The 16,549-nt window shown below is 44.7% G+C and overlaps 1 protein-coding gene across 7 annotated transcripts in view; it reads right to left on the bottom strand.

The window, feature by feature from the left end:
- Positions 1-10,144, bottom strand: part of XPO4 (exportin 4) — a 109,744-nt gene extending 99,600 nt beyond the window's left edge. For 2 of the 7 annotated variants that reach the window (XM_009191570.4, XM_021929453.2), the window contains exon 1: positions 9,778-10,144. Coding sequence is in view for 2 of the 7 variants with exons in the window: in XM_021929451.2 (XP_021785143.1) it covers positions 9,778-9,846 (69 nt within the window). In the remaining 5 variants the exon portion in view is untranslated. The remainder of the gene's footprint in view (positions 1-9,777) is intronic. The other 5 variants (XR_639490.4, XM_021929451.2, XM_003913640.5 and 2 more) reach the window with 5 other exon arrangements.
- Between the last annotated feature and the right edge of the window lie 6,405 nt (positions 10,145-16,549).

The following is a 16,549-nucleotide window of genomic DNA, read 5'->3' as shown; positions in this document are numbered from 1 at the left end:
AAAACACAAAAATTAGCCGGGTATGGTGGTGTGTACCTGTACCCCCAGCTACTCAGAGGACCTGAGCCTGGGAGGCAGAGGATGGCGTGAGCCGAGATTGTGCCACCGCGCTCCAGTCTGGCCAACAGAGTGAGACCCCGTCTCAAAATAAATAAATAAATAAATAAATAAATAAATAAAGAGCAGGCCATGGGCATTGGCTCATGCCTGTAATCCCAGCACTTTGGGAGGCCAAGGTTGGCCGATCACCTGAGGTCGGGAGTGTGAGACCGGCCTGACCTGACCAACATAGAGAAACCCCATCTCTATTAAAAACACAAAATTAGCCAGGTGTGGTGGTGCATTCCTGTAATCCCAGCTACTCGGAAGGGTGAGGCAGGAGAATCGCTTGAATCCGGGAGGCAGAGGTTGCAGTGAGCCGAGATCGCACCATTGCACTCCAGCCCAGGCAACGAGAGCAAAACTCTGTCTCAATAAAATAAATAAATAAATAAATAAATAAATAACGCAAACAGCCACACTCTAGACTTGTGGTGTCTAACACAGTAGCCACTACCACAATGGCTCCCTTACACTAGCCATGTTACAAGAGCTCAAGACACGTGGTTAGGGGCTACCATATTGGAGAGAGCAGATAAAGAACGCTTCCATCAGCACAGGAAGTTCTATCAGCCAGCGGTACTCTAGAAGAAATCTAACTCAACATGTATTTATCAAGCGCTTACTATAAGGTTATCCTGATTTGATGCCATGTTATTTGATACATTAAAGTACAAAATAGCAGCTAACATTTACAGAGCACTTACTATACCCCAGGCACTGAACACTTTTCTTTCAATGTATGTTAAATAATTTAATCTTTGCACTAACTCCCTGAGGTAGCGGTTATTATTTGTCTATTTTTTTAAAAAAGGTGGGGTCTTGGGCCAGGTGTGGTGGCTCACGTCTGTAATCCTAGCACTTTGGGAGGCCAAGGCGGGCAGATTGCCTGAACTCAGGAGTTTAAGACCAGCCTGGGCAACACAGTGAAACCCTGTCTCTACTAAAATACAAAAAATTAGCCAGGCATCGCAGCGGGAGTCTATAAATCCCACCTACTGGGGAGGCTAAGGCAGGAGAATCACTTGAATCCAGGAGGCATAGGTTGCAGTGAGCCAAGATGGCGCCAATGTACTCCAGCCTGGGCAACAAGAGCAAAACTTCATCTCAAAAAAAAAAAAAAAAAAGTAGATTTTTTTTTTTTTTAAAACACATGCGGCCGGGCGCGGTGGCTCAAGCCTGTAATCCCAGCACTTTGGGAGGCCGAGGCGGGTGGATCACAAGGTCAGGAGAGGGAGGGGTTACAGGGAGCTGAAATCACACCACTGCACTCCAGCCTGGGCAACAGATTGAGAGAGACTCCATCTCAAAGAAAATAAAATAAAATAGAAATGCATGCAACAAATTTACTAAAATGGAGTATTAATTTATAGTCTAAAGTTTTATATTATAAAAAATTCAAACTATATTAAAACTATATTAAGCACTCCTTCCATCTGCAATCTCATTCCCTATGTAGCCATTCTTAGAAGTTTAGTATAGGCCAGGCACAGTGGCTCTCACCTGTAATCCCAGCACTTTGGGAGGCCGAGGCTGGCAGATCACCTGTGGTCAGGAGTTCGAAACCAGCCTGGCCAACATGGTGAAACCGTGTCTCTACTACAAATACAAAAAATTGCTGGGTGTGATGGCGCACGCCTGTAATCCCAGCTACTCAGGAGATTGAGGCAGGAGAATCGCTTGAACCTGAGAGGCAGAGGTTGCAGTGAGCCAAGATCGCACCATTGCACTCCAGTCCGGGTGACAGAGCAAGACTCTGTCTCAAAAAAAAAAAAAAAAAAAAGAAGTTTAGTATATGCCTTCCATTTCTGTTGCTACGCATATAAAAAATATACATAGAACTTTTTCTAGAAAACAGAAATGGGATCATATATTCTGTTCTGCAATTTTTCATCTATTTTGAGTATCTTTCCATGTTCATTCAGATCTTCCCATTAAAAAAAAAAACTATCACGTTTTAGATATACGCATTTTTTAAGAGTTCCATAAAATTCCATTATACAGAATACCAGTATATTAAATCAATTTGGTATAACTGGACATTTATGCTGTTTCAATCTTCACTACAGCAAAGTACACTACGGTAAACATTCTTTGTGTATAAGCAAGTATTTCCATAAACTGAATAAATGGCCAGAAGTGAAATAGCTGGGGGTCAGCTATATATTTAAGGCTCTTGTATCAAAAACTTGTAGCATACTTCCCTATACCTTTACAAAGTAAAATACCATTTTATTCTTAGTTCTGCTTCTAGACTATTCTAACTTTCTATTCTTTTCCTATGCCAATGCTAGGTTTCAATTACTGCAGTTTCTGAATACATTGTAACAGTTGCTACATCAAGTCCCCAAATCCTTCATAGACTTCCAGATATATTTTCTAATCAATTAATTTTTCTCCTATCTCCAAAAAGGGTAAGGAGGAAAGAGAGATTTTGATTGACATTATATTCAATTTACAGATTAATGAGGGAGACGCTGCCACCTTAACCGTACTGACCTTTCAGATCAAGGAGCATAGCCTTCATTTTATTCAGATCTTGTATATTCTGCAAATAAGCTATATCATGTTCTTCACAAAAACTGTGCATGTTTCTTATCAGAGCCCTATAATTTATTTCTACAGTTTTTATTTCTAATAGACTGGAATATTTTTTCCAATTTTAAGCTGATCACTGTTGATATAAAGGAAATCTTGCAACCATTTATTTTTCTTATATCTGGTCATCTTTCCAAAGAACTAGTAGTTCCAACAGTCTTTTAGTTATTTTGCTTAAACTTTTTTTCCGAAATGTTATATCACCTGCAAATAATCATTTTTTGGCTTTTCTTTTCAATATCTGCACTTATTCCCATTTTTTATATTACTGTATCAGACCCTCCAGAAGGTGCTAAATAACAGTTATATTAGGACTCCTGTTTTACTTCTGAGGATATCATCATTTAATACATGGTTTCAGATAACTATTTGTTATCATACTGAGAATTCCCTTCAATCCCTAGTTTATCCAATTGTTTTAATAATAAAATGCTGTTAAATTTTAACAACTGCCTTTTAGGCATCTATGGATGATTTCAAATGTCTTTTCACATTTCTTCTCTGGATCACTGGCTATGTTCCAATTAATTTGACACAAGTCCAACTGCAAATACACATTTAATTGAACTGAATTTGAAATATAAATTTCCTATTAATTAGCTTTTTTGAGAAAAAGAATTATGTTAGTGTCAGTTTTCTAATATCTAGTGCCACCGCAGGTACTAAAAGACGGGGCTGAAATAAACAAAAATGCATACTTACTATAACGCATCTTTCAAATAAGAAAAGTAGATTCAGTTAATTAAAATTTTCATTTTTATGACATGTGTACTGTGGTTACAAAAAAATAAAGGCAATGTACCTTATACATTGAAGGGCTCAGGAAATATCTCCTATATAAATGCTCAAATATTCCTCAAACTCACTGTATCTCCCCAAACTATACTTTCTCAAACTACATTCCCCAAAATATATATCTCTATCTGGGATATCACTTATCAAACTGGAAAATTCCGATTTATCTTTCATGATTCAGCTTAAGGGTTACCTATTCCAAGAAGCCCTTTCTCGGTCCCCATCCCAGCCTGACAGATGTTTGTACCCACTTCTATTATAACATCACCAACCAACACTTGCTAACATTTTTGCCTTTTTCCACTCCTTGAAAAGAAGGTGCTTCTTCTGTCCCCTCAGCACACACAGCAGTGTCTAACATGCTGTGTTTCTATCTACTGAAGAAATGTTCTAAAACAAATCAATGGCCAGAAATTGTATTCCAGATCCAAACTAGCTGTATGACAACAGGCAAATCATTTACCATCTCTGAATATCAGGTTTTCTTATTTATTTATTTATTTATTTATTTATTTATTTATTCTATTTTTTTGAGACAGAGTCTCGGCTCTATAGCCCAGGCTGGAGTACAATGGCACAATCTCGGCTCACTGCAACCTCTGCCTCCTGGGGTCAAGTGAGTCTCCTGCCTCAGCCTCCCAAGTAGCTGGAATTATGGTATAGGCATATACCACCACGCCCAGCTAATTTTTGTATTTTTAGTAGAGGTATGGTTTCACCATGTTGGCCAGGCTGGTCTCAAACTCCTGACCTCAGGTGATCTACCCACTTCAGCCTCCCAAAGTGTTAGCATTACAAGTGTGAGCCACCACGCCTGGCCAGGTTTTCTCCTTTATAAGGTTTAGGAATATCTCATCCTATTTACTTCACAGGACTGATATGAGAATCAAGACAGACAAAATTTTTTCTATAGGACTACAGATGTGCAAGCATTTTAGAAAATATTAACCAAATTCCACTACAATAAAATCTATGAAAACCAGTCATGAGGCTGGGCGCAGTGGCTCATGCCTGTAATCCCAGCACTTTGGGAGGCCGAGGCGGGCGGATCACGAGGTCAGGAGATCGAGACCATCCTGGCTAACACGGTGAAACCCCGTCTCTACTAAAAATGCAAAAAATTAGCCAGGCGAGGCGGTGGGCGCCTGTAGTCCCAGCTACTCAGGAGGCTGAGGCAGGAGAATGGCGTGAACCCGGGAGGCGGAGCTTGCAGTGAGCCGAGATCGCGCCACTGCACTCCAGCCTGGGCGACTAAGCGAGACTCTGTCTCAAAAAAAAAAAAAAAAAAGAAAAAAAGAAAACCAGTCATGAATCTCGTTTATTAAAGTTGGATTTACACTCACTAAATCCATCCTGGTTTAAAAACCAATGTATGGGCCGGGCGCGGCGGCTCATGCCTGTTAATCCCAGCACTTTGGGAGACCAAGGTAGGAGGATCACCTAAGGTCAGGAGTTCGAGACCAGCCCAGAAAACATGTTGAAACCTCGTCTCTACTAAAAACACAAAAATTGGCCGGGCACGGTGGCTCACGCCTGTAATCCCAGCACTTTGGGAGGCCGAGGCGGGCGGATCACAAGGTCAGGAGATCGAGACCACAGTGAAACCCCGTCTCTACTAAAAATACAAAAAATTAGCCGGGCGCGGTGGCGGGCGCCTGTAGTCCCAGCTACTCAGGAGGCTGAGGCAGGAGAATGGCGTGAACCCAGGAGGCGGAGCTTGCAGTGAGCCGAGATCGCGCCACTGCACTCCAACCTGGGCGACAGCGTGAGACTCCGTCTCAAAAAAAAAAAAAATACAAAAATTACCCAGGCATGGTGTCAGGCACCCGCAATCTCAGCTACTTGGGAGGCTGAGGCAGGAGAACCACTTAAACCTGGGAGGCAGAGGTTACAGTGAGCTGAGATGGCATCATTGCACTCCAGCCTGGGCAACAGAGTAAGACTCTGTCTCAAAAGAAAAAAAAAGGGAAAAAAACCTATGAAAACTACTTTTCCATAATGTATCAGTTGGTATGTGTGCTCTGCACTATCTTATATTATTGCTACACACAATCACTAAGGACAATCCAAAACAACCTAATGAAGACAGGGAGACAAAACCAGGTAAATTCAAGACAATAAATAAAGGGCTCTTTGGACTTCAAATGAATGTGGCATCAATACTGTGAGAACACTAAACTTTTCAATACTGTTGTCTCTAAAATCAAAACCCCTCCTACGTTTCAGTATACAAGAGGAAGTGCATAGGTCATACACAACTGCCATGCCATATCATATAAGAAACTCAGCCGGCACAGTAGCTTATGCCTATAATCCCAGCACTTTAGGAGGCCAAGGCAAGAGTATCACTTGAGTTCAAGACTAGCCTGGGCAACATAGTGACATCCTCTCTCTACCAAAAAAAAAGATTTTTTTTAATTACCCATTCAAGGCTGCCATGAGCTTTGATCATGCAAAAAGGGAGGGGGTCGGGGGGACTTAAGTATCAATGCACAGTTGATGTCCATGGGTGGAGGTGGCTTCTGGGACGACTGTACTACTTTATCTGGCAGCTTATCCAATAACCTAAATTGATTGACTATAGATGTACCATATTTAGACATTTTCCATCAAGTAATAAAATGTAACATTTATAGTATATGTTGACTGAGAACCAACATGGTTGAGTAAAAAAAGTAAAAAAAAAAACAAAACCAGTAAAACTTCTGAAAGGGGAGTCTGGTGATCTCAGCCTGGATCAGTTATATCATGAATTTGCTCTGTGACCTGCCTTGGGCAAGTCACTTCTATCTCTTTGAACCTCAGTTTCCCCATCTGTAGCGTGGAAGGGAGAATGCTTAGACTCGGTTCTTATTTTTCAGAGTTTCTAGTCTCTCAGAGACGGTGATAAAAGCTCTAGACCCTATTACTAAAAATGTATGTTTACATCAAAAAATTTGTTACAATTTCCTTCTGATACTCATCCTAGACTCCCTAAGACCTCTGTACTAAAAGATCTAAGATTCTTCTATGTTCTAAATTCTATGCTGGTTTCCATAAAACAACTATATGAGTTACCTAATAAAAAATTAAGCAAAAATAATTACAAAATATATCACTATTTGCATTTTGAATCTCAAAGCATATTAACAGTTAAAATACAGCAATTTTCCATAAGATTTATTCAGACCCACAGATGGATAAATGCTAAGATCACTCTGTTTAAAATATGTATCTTAATGCTTAATAATTGAAGGAGCATTAACAACTTTACCCTAGAGAAATTAATTCACCTCCTTTCTGGTCCCAGTATCCTATAGCTTAAGAACCACAGACTGGTAACAGACAAACCAGAGTTTGAGTCTCTACGCCTTGCTATGTAAATGTGTGTAGATTACTTAGCATCTCCACGTTTTGAGTTTCCTTAGCCTGTAAAATGCAAACGAAAGTAACAGGCCAGGCACGGGGGCTCACGCCTGTAATCCCAGCACTTTGGGAGGCCGAGAAGGGTGGATCACGAGGTCAGGAGTTTGAGACCAGCCTGGCCAACATGGTGAAACTCTGTCTCTATTAAAAATACAAAATTAGCCGGGTGTGGTGGTACACACCTGTAGTCCCAGCTACTCAGGAGGCTGAGGCAGGAGAATCGCTTGAACCCGGGAGGCGGAGGTGGCAGTGAGCCAAGACTGTGCCACCGCACTCCAGCCTGGGCAACAGAGCCAGACTCAGTATCAAAAAAAAAAAAAAAAGCCGGGCGCGGTGGCTCACGCCAGTAATCCCAGCACTTTGGGAGGCCAAGGCAGGCGGATCACGAGGTCAGGAGATCGAGACCTTCCTGGCAAACACGGTGAAACCACGTCTCCAGTAAAAATACAAAAAAATTAGCCGAGCGTGGAGGCAGGCGCCTGTAGTCCCAGCTACTCCGGAGGCTGAGGCAGGAGAATGGCGTGAACCCGGGAGGCGGAGCTTGCAGTGAGCGGAGATCGCGCCACTGCACTCCAGCCTGGGCGACAGAGCGAGATTCTGTCTCATAAAAACAAAAATAAAAAATAATAAGATTAAAGTAATAACACCTACCTCACAGACTGACTGGAGAGAAAGTGATATATGTAAAGTGCCGGGCACAGTGCCTCGAACATAGTATGGACTCAATAAATGAGAGCTATTAATAATAATTTGGAATACAGTTTTCATATTAAGAAATAATACAATAACTACTCTACACATCTTTGGTACAAATTTCTGAATACTTAAGTGGAAATTTCCAAAATGTCATTTCCTTTTTTTTTTTTTTGAGACGAAGTCTCACTCTGTTGCCCAGACTGGAGTGCAGCAGCACAATCTCGGCTCACTGCAACCTCTGCCTCCCGGTTCAAGTGATTCTCCTGTCTTCGCCTCCAGAGTAGCTAGGATTAAAGGCGCCAGCCATCATGCCCGGCTAATTTTTGTATTTTTAGCAGAGATGGGGCTTCACTGTGTTGGCCAGGCTGGTCTTGGGCTCCTGATCTCAAGTCATCCGCCCACCTCGGCCTCCCAAAGTGCTGGGATTACAGGAATGAGCCACCCCGCCCGGCTGTAATTTCCTGTTTTTAATAACATAACACTTTTTTCAATAATCCTCTCCTCTGAAAAGATAAAAAGCATTTAGACAAGTTATTTATACAACATATGACAGACGGGGTAGAGTGGAAAGACACACAGCTTTAGAGCCAGACAGAACTGGGTTCAAGACCTAATTCACTGGGCCACTTACACTTTCTCAACCTTGTAAAGCTGTGGCAAGGATTAATAAAATATGTAAAGTATGTAAAGCATCAAGCCCAATATCTAGCACTCAATAAACAGTACTTACTACTATTCTTCTCACCTACTCCTTATAGTTGATAAAAGTAGCTTTGCCAGGGAAGAGGGAAGATATTGGAAAGCACAAATACTAGTTTATATTATTAAGCCAATGACAAAGGACACTGATTTTACCTGATGAGTGTAGAACTACAGCCGTGTTTTGGGTGGCATACTCCTTCCAGAATCTAATGAAAACAGAGCCCCTAGCTCCTAGGAAAATGTTCAGGAATTTTACGAAACGCTACATGTCAAGGATTTTTAAGAATCTTGTATTAAGGGGAATACTAGCTAGTTACTTCTGCTTAATTTGCAAAAGTGTGAAAACTTTCACTAGTCTGTTTTGTGACAAAACGTACATTAAGTTAATATTCATAATGAAGCAAGTAAATCCTGCTTTTAGACTTCTCGATTTCTAAAGAAACAAAAATATCTGGTGTAAAATATCAGAACTACAAACTATGCTAGAATTAGTTCGAATATTCTTAAATGTGATGCTCAAACACCCTAACACCAAACCAAAAGGAAAAAAGTCCAAAAAGGTAACAAAGCTGGCTGCATCCAATTCTTAGAAAGTCTGAACCAATCCAGCTATAAAATGAACCTCTAATTTCCCAAAACATCTACAAACACCGAAGTCATAATTTACAAAAACAAAGCTGAGCCAGCAAATACAGTTTACTGAGTAACTGAACGTAGTTTTATCCTTACTTCTCCTCCTTGCATGTAATACTTTTATCCTTTGACTCGGCCTTCTCAAATTCCCTTAGTAAACAACCTCATCAAACTGTTTACTGTAGTGTAAGCATGAAGTCAAAGAGTAGCATAGACTCAGTTCTCCAAATCGCGGGAGCTTTAAGGAGCTTAGCACTGGACCAAGTTTTGCCCCAGTGACCTTGGTCTCAACGATTCCCCTCCCTCCCCCCAGCCGGCCCGGCCCTTCCACGTGCTGCCGGCTGCAATTACTCCAGAGGTGGCTGCATGTCAGGGAAACGCTAGCGGATCCGAATGCACAGGAAACAAGGATTGCTAACGCACCAGGGCTGTGCCATCCATTCCCTCCCGACCCCAACTCCCCAAGAGCGCGCACACAGCCCTACAAATTTCCCCTACCGAAGCCCTGCGGGGATAACCCCAACCTCCTTCCCAGCGCCTTGCTCTGCGACCCAGTCTGTGGGGCAGGGTGTAAGGTGAAGAAATCCTCTTTGCTACACCACTATATTCCCACGCCCGACTGGGGTGCTGGGCAGCCAGGGGAAGGGGACAGCTCCTGGAAGGAGGGGACGACGGCAGGAGGAAAGTAGGATGAAGAATCCTGCGCCACGCCATCGCCACCTCCTCCTCCACTTGCAGGTTCCCTGGAGGCCCTTGCCAGTCGCCAGTCCAGAGAGCAGCAAGGCCTGGCGTGGCAGGGCCGACCGGGGGCCCGCGAATCCCGGGGTCTGAGGGGCGCGGCGTCCTCACCATCAGAACTTTAGCCGCGTTCTCCAGCTGAGCGATCACTTCTGGGGGCCCCAGCGCCGCCGCCATCATGGTCTCTCTTCAATGACGCGCCATGCGCTGCATTCTGGGAGCGGGCGCCGCGGCCGGCCAATCGCCGCCGCGACCCCGGAGCCTCACGCGCTCCCAAGGCCGTCGCAGCCGCCGTCGACGCCGGCGTCGCGGCCTCGGCGGGTCTGGCCGGGCTGCCGGGTTCCGGGCGGTGGGGAGGGGACTAGCGTGAGCCCGGCTGCCGCGCTGGGGCGGGGGCGGCCGCAGCCGGCGCCGGGCGAGGCCGGGGCGGTCTGCCCAGACGGCTGCAGCCGCGCTCCCCGCTAAGCTCCCAGCGCCGCGCATGCGTGTTGTCCGGCGCTCCGGCCTCGGCGTCCCCCGGCCCTCTCCCCACTGCCCTAGTACGGCCCGCCCGGGGACCCGCAGATCCCGAACGCCAGCCCTCTCCCTCCGTGCTCAGCCCTGCACACCGCCTCCCCTGGCTCCTCCTTGCCCTTCCACGCTCCAGCGCCTTGCAGGATTTCCTAAACTTGGAATCGCTCTTCCCGCCTTCCCCTCCTGAGAGCGCACCCCCTTTCAAAGTATCTCTGTCTCCTGCTTCTCCGTTCCTTCTTGCCATGGGAGAACATTCCAGGATAGAAAGCTTCGTTTTTTCCCTTTTTTTTTCTTTTTTTTTTGAGACAGGGTCTCACTCTGTCGCCCAGGATGGAGTGCAATGACCCGATCTCGGCTCACTGCAACCTCCGTCTCCCGGGTTCAAGCGATTCTCCTGCCTCAGAGTAGCTGAGATTACAGGTGTGCACCACTACACCTGACTAATTTTTATGTTTTTAGTGGAGATGGGGTTTCACCATGTTGGCCAGGCTGGTCTTGAACTCCTGACCTCAGGCGATCCACCGCCTCGACCTCCCAAAATGCTGGGATTACAGTCATGAACCACTGCGCCCGGCCACACAGAAGTGCATTATTAGCTCCATTGAAAAATATGTTGTTTCTTGTACTTGAAGTCTCTGCAATTTGAAGTAGAGAAAATGAATTAACAAGGTTTGTATTACTTGAGAAACTAAGTAAGTTTTATTTTATTACTGAAGGTTAAAGTAAGCCAAAATGCAGTTAATGGTCCTTTTTAGTAACTAAGTGGTTATCATAGGGCCTGACATATAATAGGCACTCAATAAATATTTGACCAAGTATAGCAATCTATAAGAAAATTACAAAATGGTTCTGGTTGCTGCAAAGAGTAATTACCAAAGATCAATGATATTCTGCAAATATGTATATAAACAGTTTGTGACAGTAAATGTTTGAGGCTTACAATGCTTCAGATTGGGCCTTGGGTTCCAAAGTATTTGTTATGTGCAATTACATTTGAACGTTGCAACTACAAATGTTTTAAGAGGGCCGGGTGCGGTGGGTTGCGCCTGTAATCCCAGCACTTTGGGAGGCCGAGGTGGGCAGATCACCTGAGATCAGGAGTTTGAGACCAGCCTGACCAACATGGAGAAACCGCATCTCTACTTAAAAAAAAAAAAAAAAAAAAAAATTAGCCGGGTGTGGTGGCACATGCCTGTAATCCCAGCTACTCGGGAAGCTGAGGCAAGAGAATCACTTGAACCGGGGAGGCGGAGGTTGCGGTGAGCCCAGATCGCGCCACTGCACTTCAGCCTGGGTAACAAGAGCGAAACTCTGTCTCAAAAAAAAAAAAGAGAAGGCCAGGTGCAGTGGCTCACGCCTGTAATCCCAACACTTTGGGAGGCCAAGGCAGGCAGATCACCTGAGGGCAGGAATTCAAGACCAGCCTGGCCAACATGGCGAAAACCCGTCTCTACTAAAAATTAGCCGGGCGAGGTGGCATGTGACTGTAATCCCAGCTACTCAGGAGGCTGAGGCAGGAGAATCGCTTGAACCTGGGAGCTGGAGGTTGTAGTGAGTCGAGATCGTGCCACTGCACTGTAGCCTGGGCAACTGAGAGAGACCCCATCTCAAAAAAAAGAAAAAGGAAGGGAAGGGGAGGGTAGGGGAACGGGAGGGGAGGGGAGGAGAGGAGTGTTGGGTGTGGTGGCTCTCACCTGTAATCCCAGCACTTTGCAAGGCTCGAGCCCAGGAGTTGGAGACCAGCCTGAGCAACGTAGCGAGACCCCATCTCTACAAAAAAATAAAAATAAAAAAATTAGCCAAGTGTGATGGCGCATGCCTATGGTACCAGTGACTCGGGAGGCTGAGGTGGGAGGATCACTTGAGCCAGGGAGATAGAGGCTGCAGTGAGCTGTGATTGTGCCACTGCACTCCAGCCCTGACCACAAAGTGAGACCCTGTCTCTAAAATAAAAAAAAAACAAGCCGGGCGCAGTGGCTCACGCCTGTAATCCCGGCACTTTGGGAGGCCAAGGCGGGCAGATCACTTAAGGTCAGGAGTTCAAGACCAGTCCGGCCAATGAAAGCCCCATCTCTATTAAACACAAAATTTAGCCAGGCATGGTGGTGGTGCATGCCTGTAATCCCAGCTACTCGGGAGGTTGAGGCAGGAGAATGGCGTAAACCCGGGAGGTGGAGCTTGCAGTGAGCTGAGATCCGGCCACTGCACTCTAGCCTGGGTGACAAACCGAGACTCCGTCTCAAAAAAAAAAAAAAAAAAAAAATCATTCTCCAAAGTTCAGAAGTCTTCTAAATCTGGAAGGTAAATGGTACAAATTTCAAGTTTGATGGATGTAAATAATAATGACCTGTAGAACATAACCGAATTAGAAAATCCTCTATGCTTTATACTATTGTTTATACTGTTATTCTACAAAAACGTGTGATCAATTTATGTAGAGACCGGGCCAGGCATGGTGGCTCATACCTGTACTCCTTGCACTTTGGGAGGCCGAGGCGGGCAGATCACTAGGTCAGGAGATCAAGACCATCCTGGCTAACACGGTGAAATCCCATCTGTACTAAAAATACAAAAAATTAGCTGGGTGTGGTGGTGGGCGCCTGTAGTCCCAGCTACTCGGGAGGCTGAGGCAGTAGAATGGCATGAACCTGGGAGGCGGAGTTTGCAGTGAGCCAGGATTGCACCACTAAACTCCAGCCTGGGCGACAGAGTGACACTCCCTCTCAAAAAAGAAAAAAAAAAGAAAAAAAATTTATGTAGAGACCCCTCGTGGAGTTTACTGACTTTTCAAGCTTCAGTTTCAAACATTTGATATGTGCAAAATAGTGTTCAATACATACATTGAACATAAGCCAGCTCAATATCTTTTTGTTGGTTTAACGTGGAATCAACAAATAGTAGGTGCTCATATGGTTCAAGAACAGAGTAAGCCATTCCATTCCAGGGTGTTTAGCTGTTTTGTTATATTTTGGAGAGTGGGAGACATAATGCATATTTGACTTCATAGAAATTTCTCAAATATTTCTTGTTTCTAAGTGACTGCGTAGGCTCAACAGCACCTTCCTGGAAAACATAGATATAAAAAGAAATCACTAAAAGAACACATTGCAGTTTGCAGGTGGCTTGATTAAAACAAAACAAAAAAAAAAAAGAAAAAAACACCTACTTTCCTCTCCATGGAAACAGCATGCCGAAAAATTTTATGGACCCTTGAAATGAGCACACATCTCACTTGCAAAAACACAGCACCAGCTCCCTCTGCTGTTTCCTGGTTTGGTTTAGAACTCAGACAAGCTACAGTACTTTCTAGACTAAAATACCATGTAGAGTTCAGGGTAATTATATTCTGGATTAGGCATAGGCAAGCACATCAATAATAGTACATTCTGTGGTATATTCCAGAGTGAAGGAAATAAAATCATCAAATACATTTGCATCAGAATATTTCTGCTGCTCTCTTATTGTTTTAGTATCTCTGTTTTTGTTTCAACTACGATCATGTAACCTGTTATTGCAAAGAAATGACTTGCAATAATGTTGAAAGTAAGCCTCATCATTGATTTAATAACAATGCTTTGAGTAAGAGAGAGAGAAAAAAAAAAAAAAGAAACCAATATGGCATTCAGTGCATAAGGATAAAATGAGGTGTTGAATAAAAAGTCTTGGGCCAGGCCGGGCGCGGTGGCTCAAGCCTGTAATCCCAGCACTTTGGGAGGCCGAGACGGGCGGATCACGAGGTCAGGAGATCGAGACCATCCTGGCTAACAGGGTGAAACCCCGTCTCTACTAAAAAATACAAAACACTAGCCGGGCGAGGTGGCGGCGCCTGTAGTCCCAGCTACTGGGGAGGCTGAGGCAGGAGAATGGCGTAAACCCGGGAGGCGGAGCTTGCAGTGAGCTGAGATTCGGCCACTGCACTCCAGCCCGGGCAACAGAGCGAGACTCCGTCTCAAAAAAAAAAAAAAAAAAAAAGTCTTGGGCCGGGCACGGTGGCTCATGCCTGTAAATCCCAACACTTTGGGAGGCCGAGGTGGGTGGATCACCTGAGGTCAGGGGTTTGAGACCAGCCTGGCCAACATGGTGAAACCGCATCTCTACTAAAATACAAAAATTAGCTGGGCATGGTGGTGTGCGCCTATAATCCTAGCTACCCGGGAGAGAAAGATTGCAATGAGCCGAGATCGCACCATTGCACTCCAGCCTGAGCGACGAGTGAAACTCCATCTCAAAAAATAAAAAAAGTCTTAGCACGGTTCCTGGCATACAGTAAGCACTCCATAAATGTAAGCTGTAATTTTTGTATTATTGTTTTGATTTATTATTGTTACCCCAGTAGCCAGCACCATCTCTGGCACATATTAGGAACTTGTAAGTAAGTGAAGTGATCAATACCTGAGGGAAGGAAGAAAGTAAAACATAACACCATACAAAATCATCCCAATTCTGTTTTTTTAGTAGCCACAGAAAAACACTAGAAGACGGTTTTATATTTTTTCTGTATTTTCCGATACATTTTCTATTTTATTTTTTATTTTATTTTTTATTATTATTTTTTTTTTTGAGACGGAGTCTCACTCTATCGCCCAGGCTGGAGTGCGGTGGCGCTATCTCAGCTCCCTGCAAGCTCCGCCTCCCGTGTTCACGCCATTCTCCTGCCTCAGCCTCCCGAGTAGCTGGGACTACAGGCGCCCGCCACCTCGCCTGGCTAGTTTTTTTGTATTTTTTAGTAGAGACGGGGTTTCACCGTGTTAGCCAGGATGGACATTTTCTATTTTAAAAATGTGTACTGCCTTTACAATCAGAAAAAGTTAACTTATTAAGTGTTTAAAAATCTGATTTTTGGGCCAGGCAAATCCTAGCGCTTTGAGAGGCCAAGGCAAGCAGATTGCCTGAGCTCGGGAGTTCGAGAACAGCCTGGGCAACATGGCGAAACCACCTCTCTACTAAAAATACAAAAAATTAGCCGGGCGTGGTGGTGTGTGCCTGTAATCCCAGCTACTCAGGAGGCTGAGGCACAAGAATCACTTGAACCCAGGAGGTGGATGTTGCAGTGAGCCGAGATTGTGCCACTGCACTCCAGCCTGGGTGACAAAGTGAGACTCTGTCTAAAAAAAAAAAAAAAAAAAAAAATCTAATTTTTAGCTGGGCACAGTGGCTCACGCCTGTAATCCCAACACTTTGGGAGGCTGAGACGGGTGGATCACAAGGTCAGGAGTTCGAGACCAGCCTCACCAATGTGGTGAAACCCTGTCTCTACTAAAAATACAAAAATTAGCCTGGCATGGTGGCGTGTGCCTGTAGTCCCAGCTACTCAGGAGGCTGAGAAAAGAGAATCGTTTGAACCCGCAAGGCGGAGGCTGCAGTGAGTCGAGATCGCCCCACTGTACTCACTCCGGCCTAGGCAACAGAGCGAGACTCTGTCTCAAAGAAAAAAAATCTAATTTTTATACACATCCGTTAGGTACTTTTCACATCGTGTGCATTTCCATAAATCCACACAGTGTGTTTTTGCACAGACTTGTGTTTCTAGGTGTGTCTGGGGCTCCAGGATTCTCTTACAGGAGATGACTGTTCAACGTGTTTTTATATGAAAACACTAACGTTTTGTTTTATTATTTTCCCTGCATGAAAAGTAACAATCCACCGTAAACAAGGGGCATGCCTCCCGACCAAGCCGTCCTTGCTCAGGGGTAGAGAGGAACCCTTTGTGGGCAGTGGGTGATAGTGCCAAGATTGGGTTCTGGTTTTCAGGAGTTGTCTAAAGTTTAGTTCGGAAAGAAGAAGCAAAGGGCACTTTCTCATTGATGAATGCAAGCCTATGGACAGAAATCATTGGACTGGGTCACCAAAAGCCTGGGTCCTGATCCAGGATGCTTGTCCCCAAAGGGACCCCGCATCCTTGATTAAGAAGAAAGAGTGACACCACTGTGAGGTGCAACAGTCAAGGATGGGGGACAGAGGGGGTCTTTGAATCTGAAGCTCACCAGGGGCTGACTGTCCAGCTTTGATGTGAGCAAGAGCCCCTGTGAAGAGCTGCCCAGGCTAGTTCCTTCCACAGTGACTCAAAGACAGGAGTGCCTGATCTGCCACCGACTGGCTGGGAGACTGAGATCTATCGCAGGCCAACTAGTGCATGTGACCCAGGGCCAGGTAAATCCCCAAAAGATCCCTGGCAAGCTGGGGGATGATCTCCTACCCCTTTGCTTGAGCAGGCTGGAGGCCAGGAGCTGAGACTCCCCATTCCCCATTTCTGTTTACCTTCTCCCCAGCTGGGAACAAAGGACAAGAATTTGGGAGTGACAGGCATGTGGCCACACACTCAAATGCACTTGTTTATACCTGTTTGTTTATGTTTGAGCAGATTCTTGCT

The sequence above is a fragment of the Papio anubis genome, chromosome 15, assembly GCF_008728515.1.
Source record: "Papio anubis isolate 15944 chromosome 15, Panubis1.0, whole genome shotgun sequence".
Classification (NCBI taxonomy): domain Eukaryota; kingdom Metazoa; phylum Chordata; class Mammalia; order Primates; family Cercopithecidae; genus Papio; species Papio anubis.
This window is presented reverse-complemented; position numbering and strand designations above follow the sequence as displayed.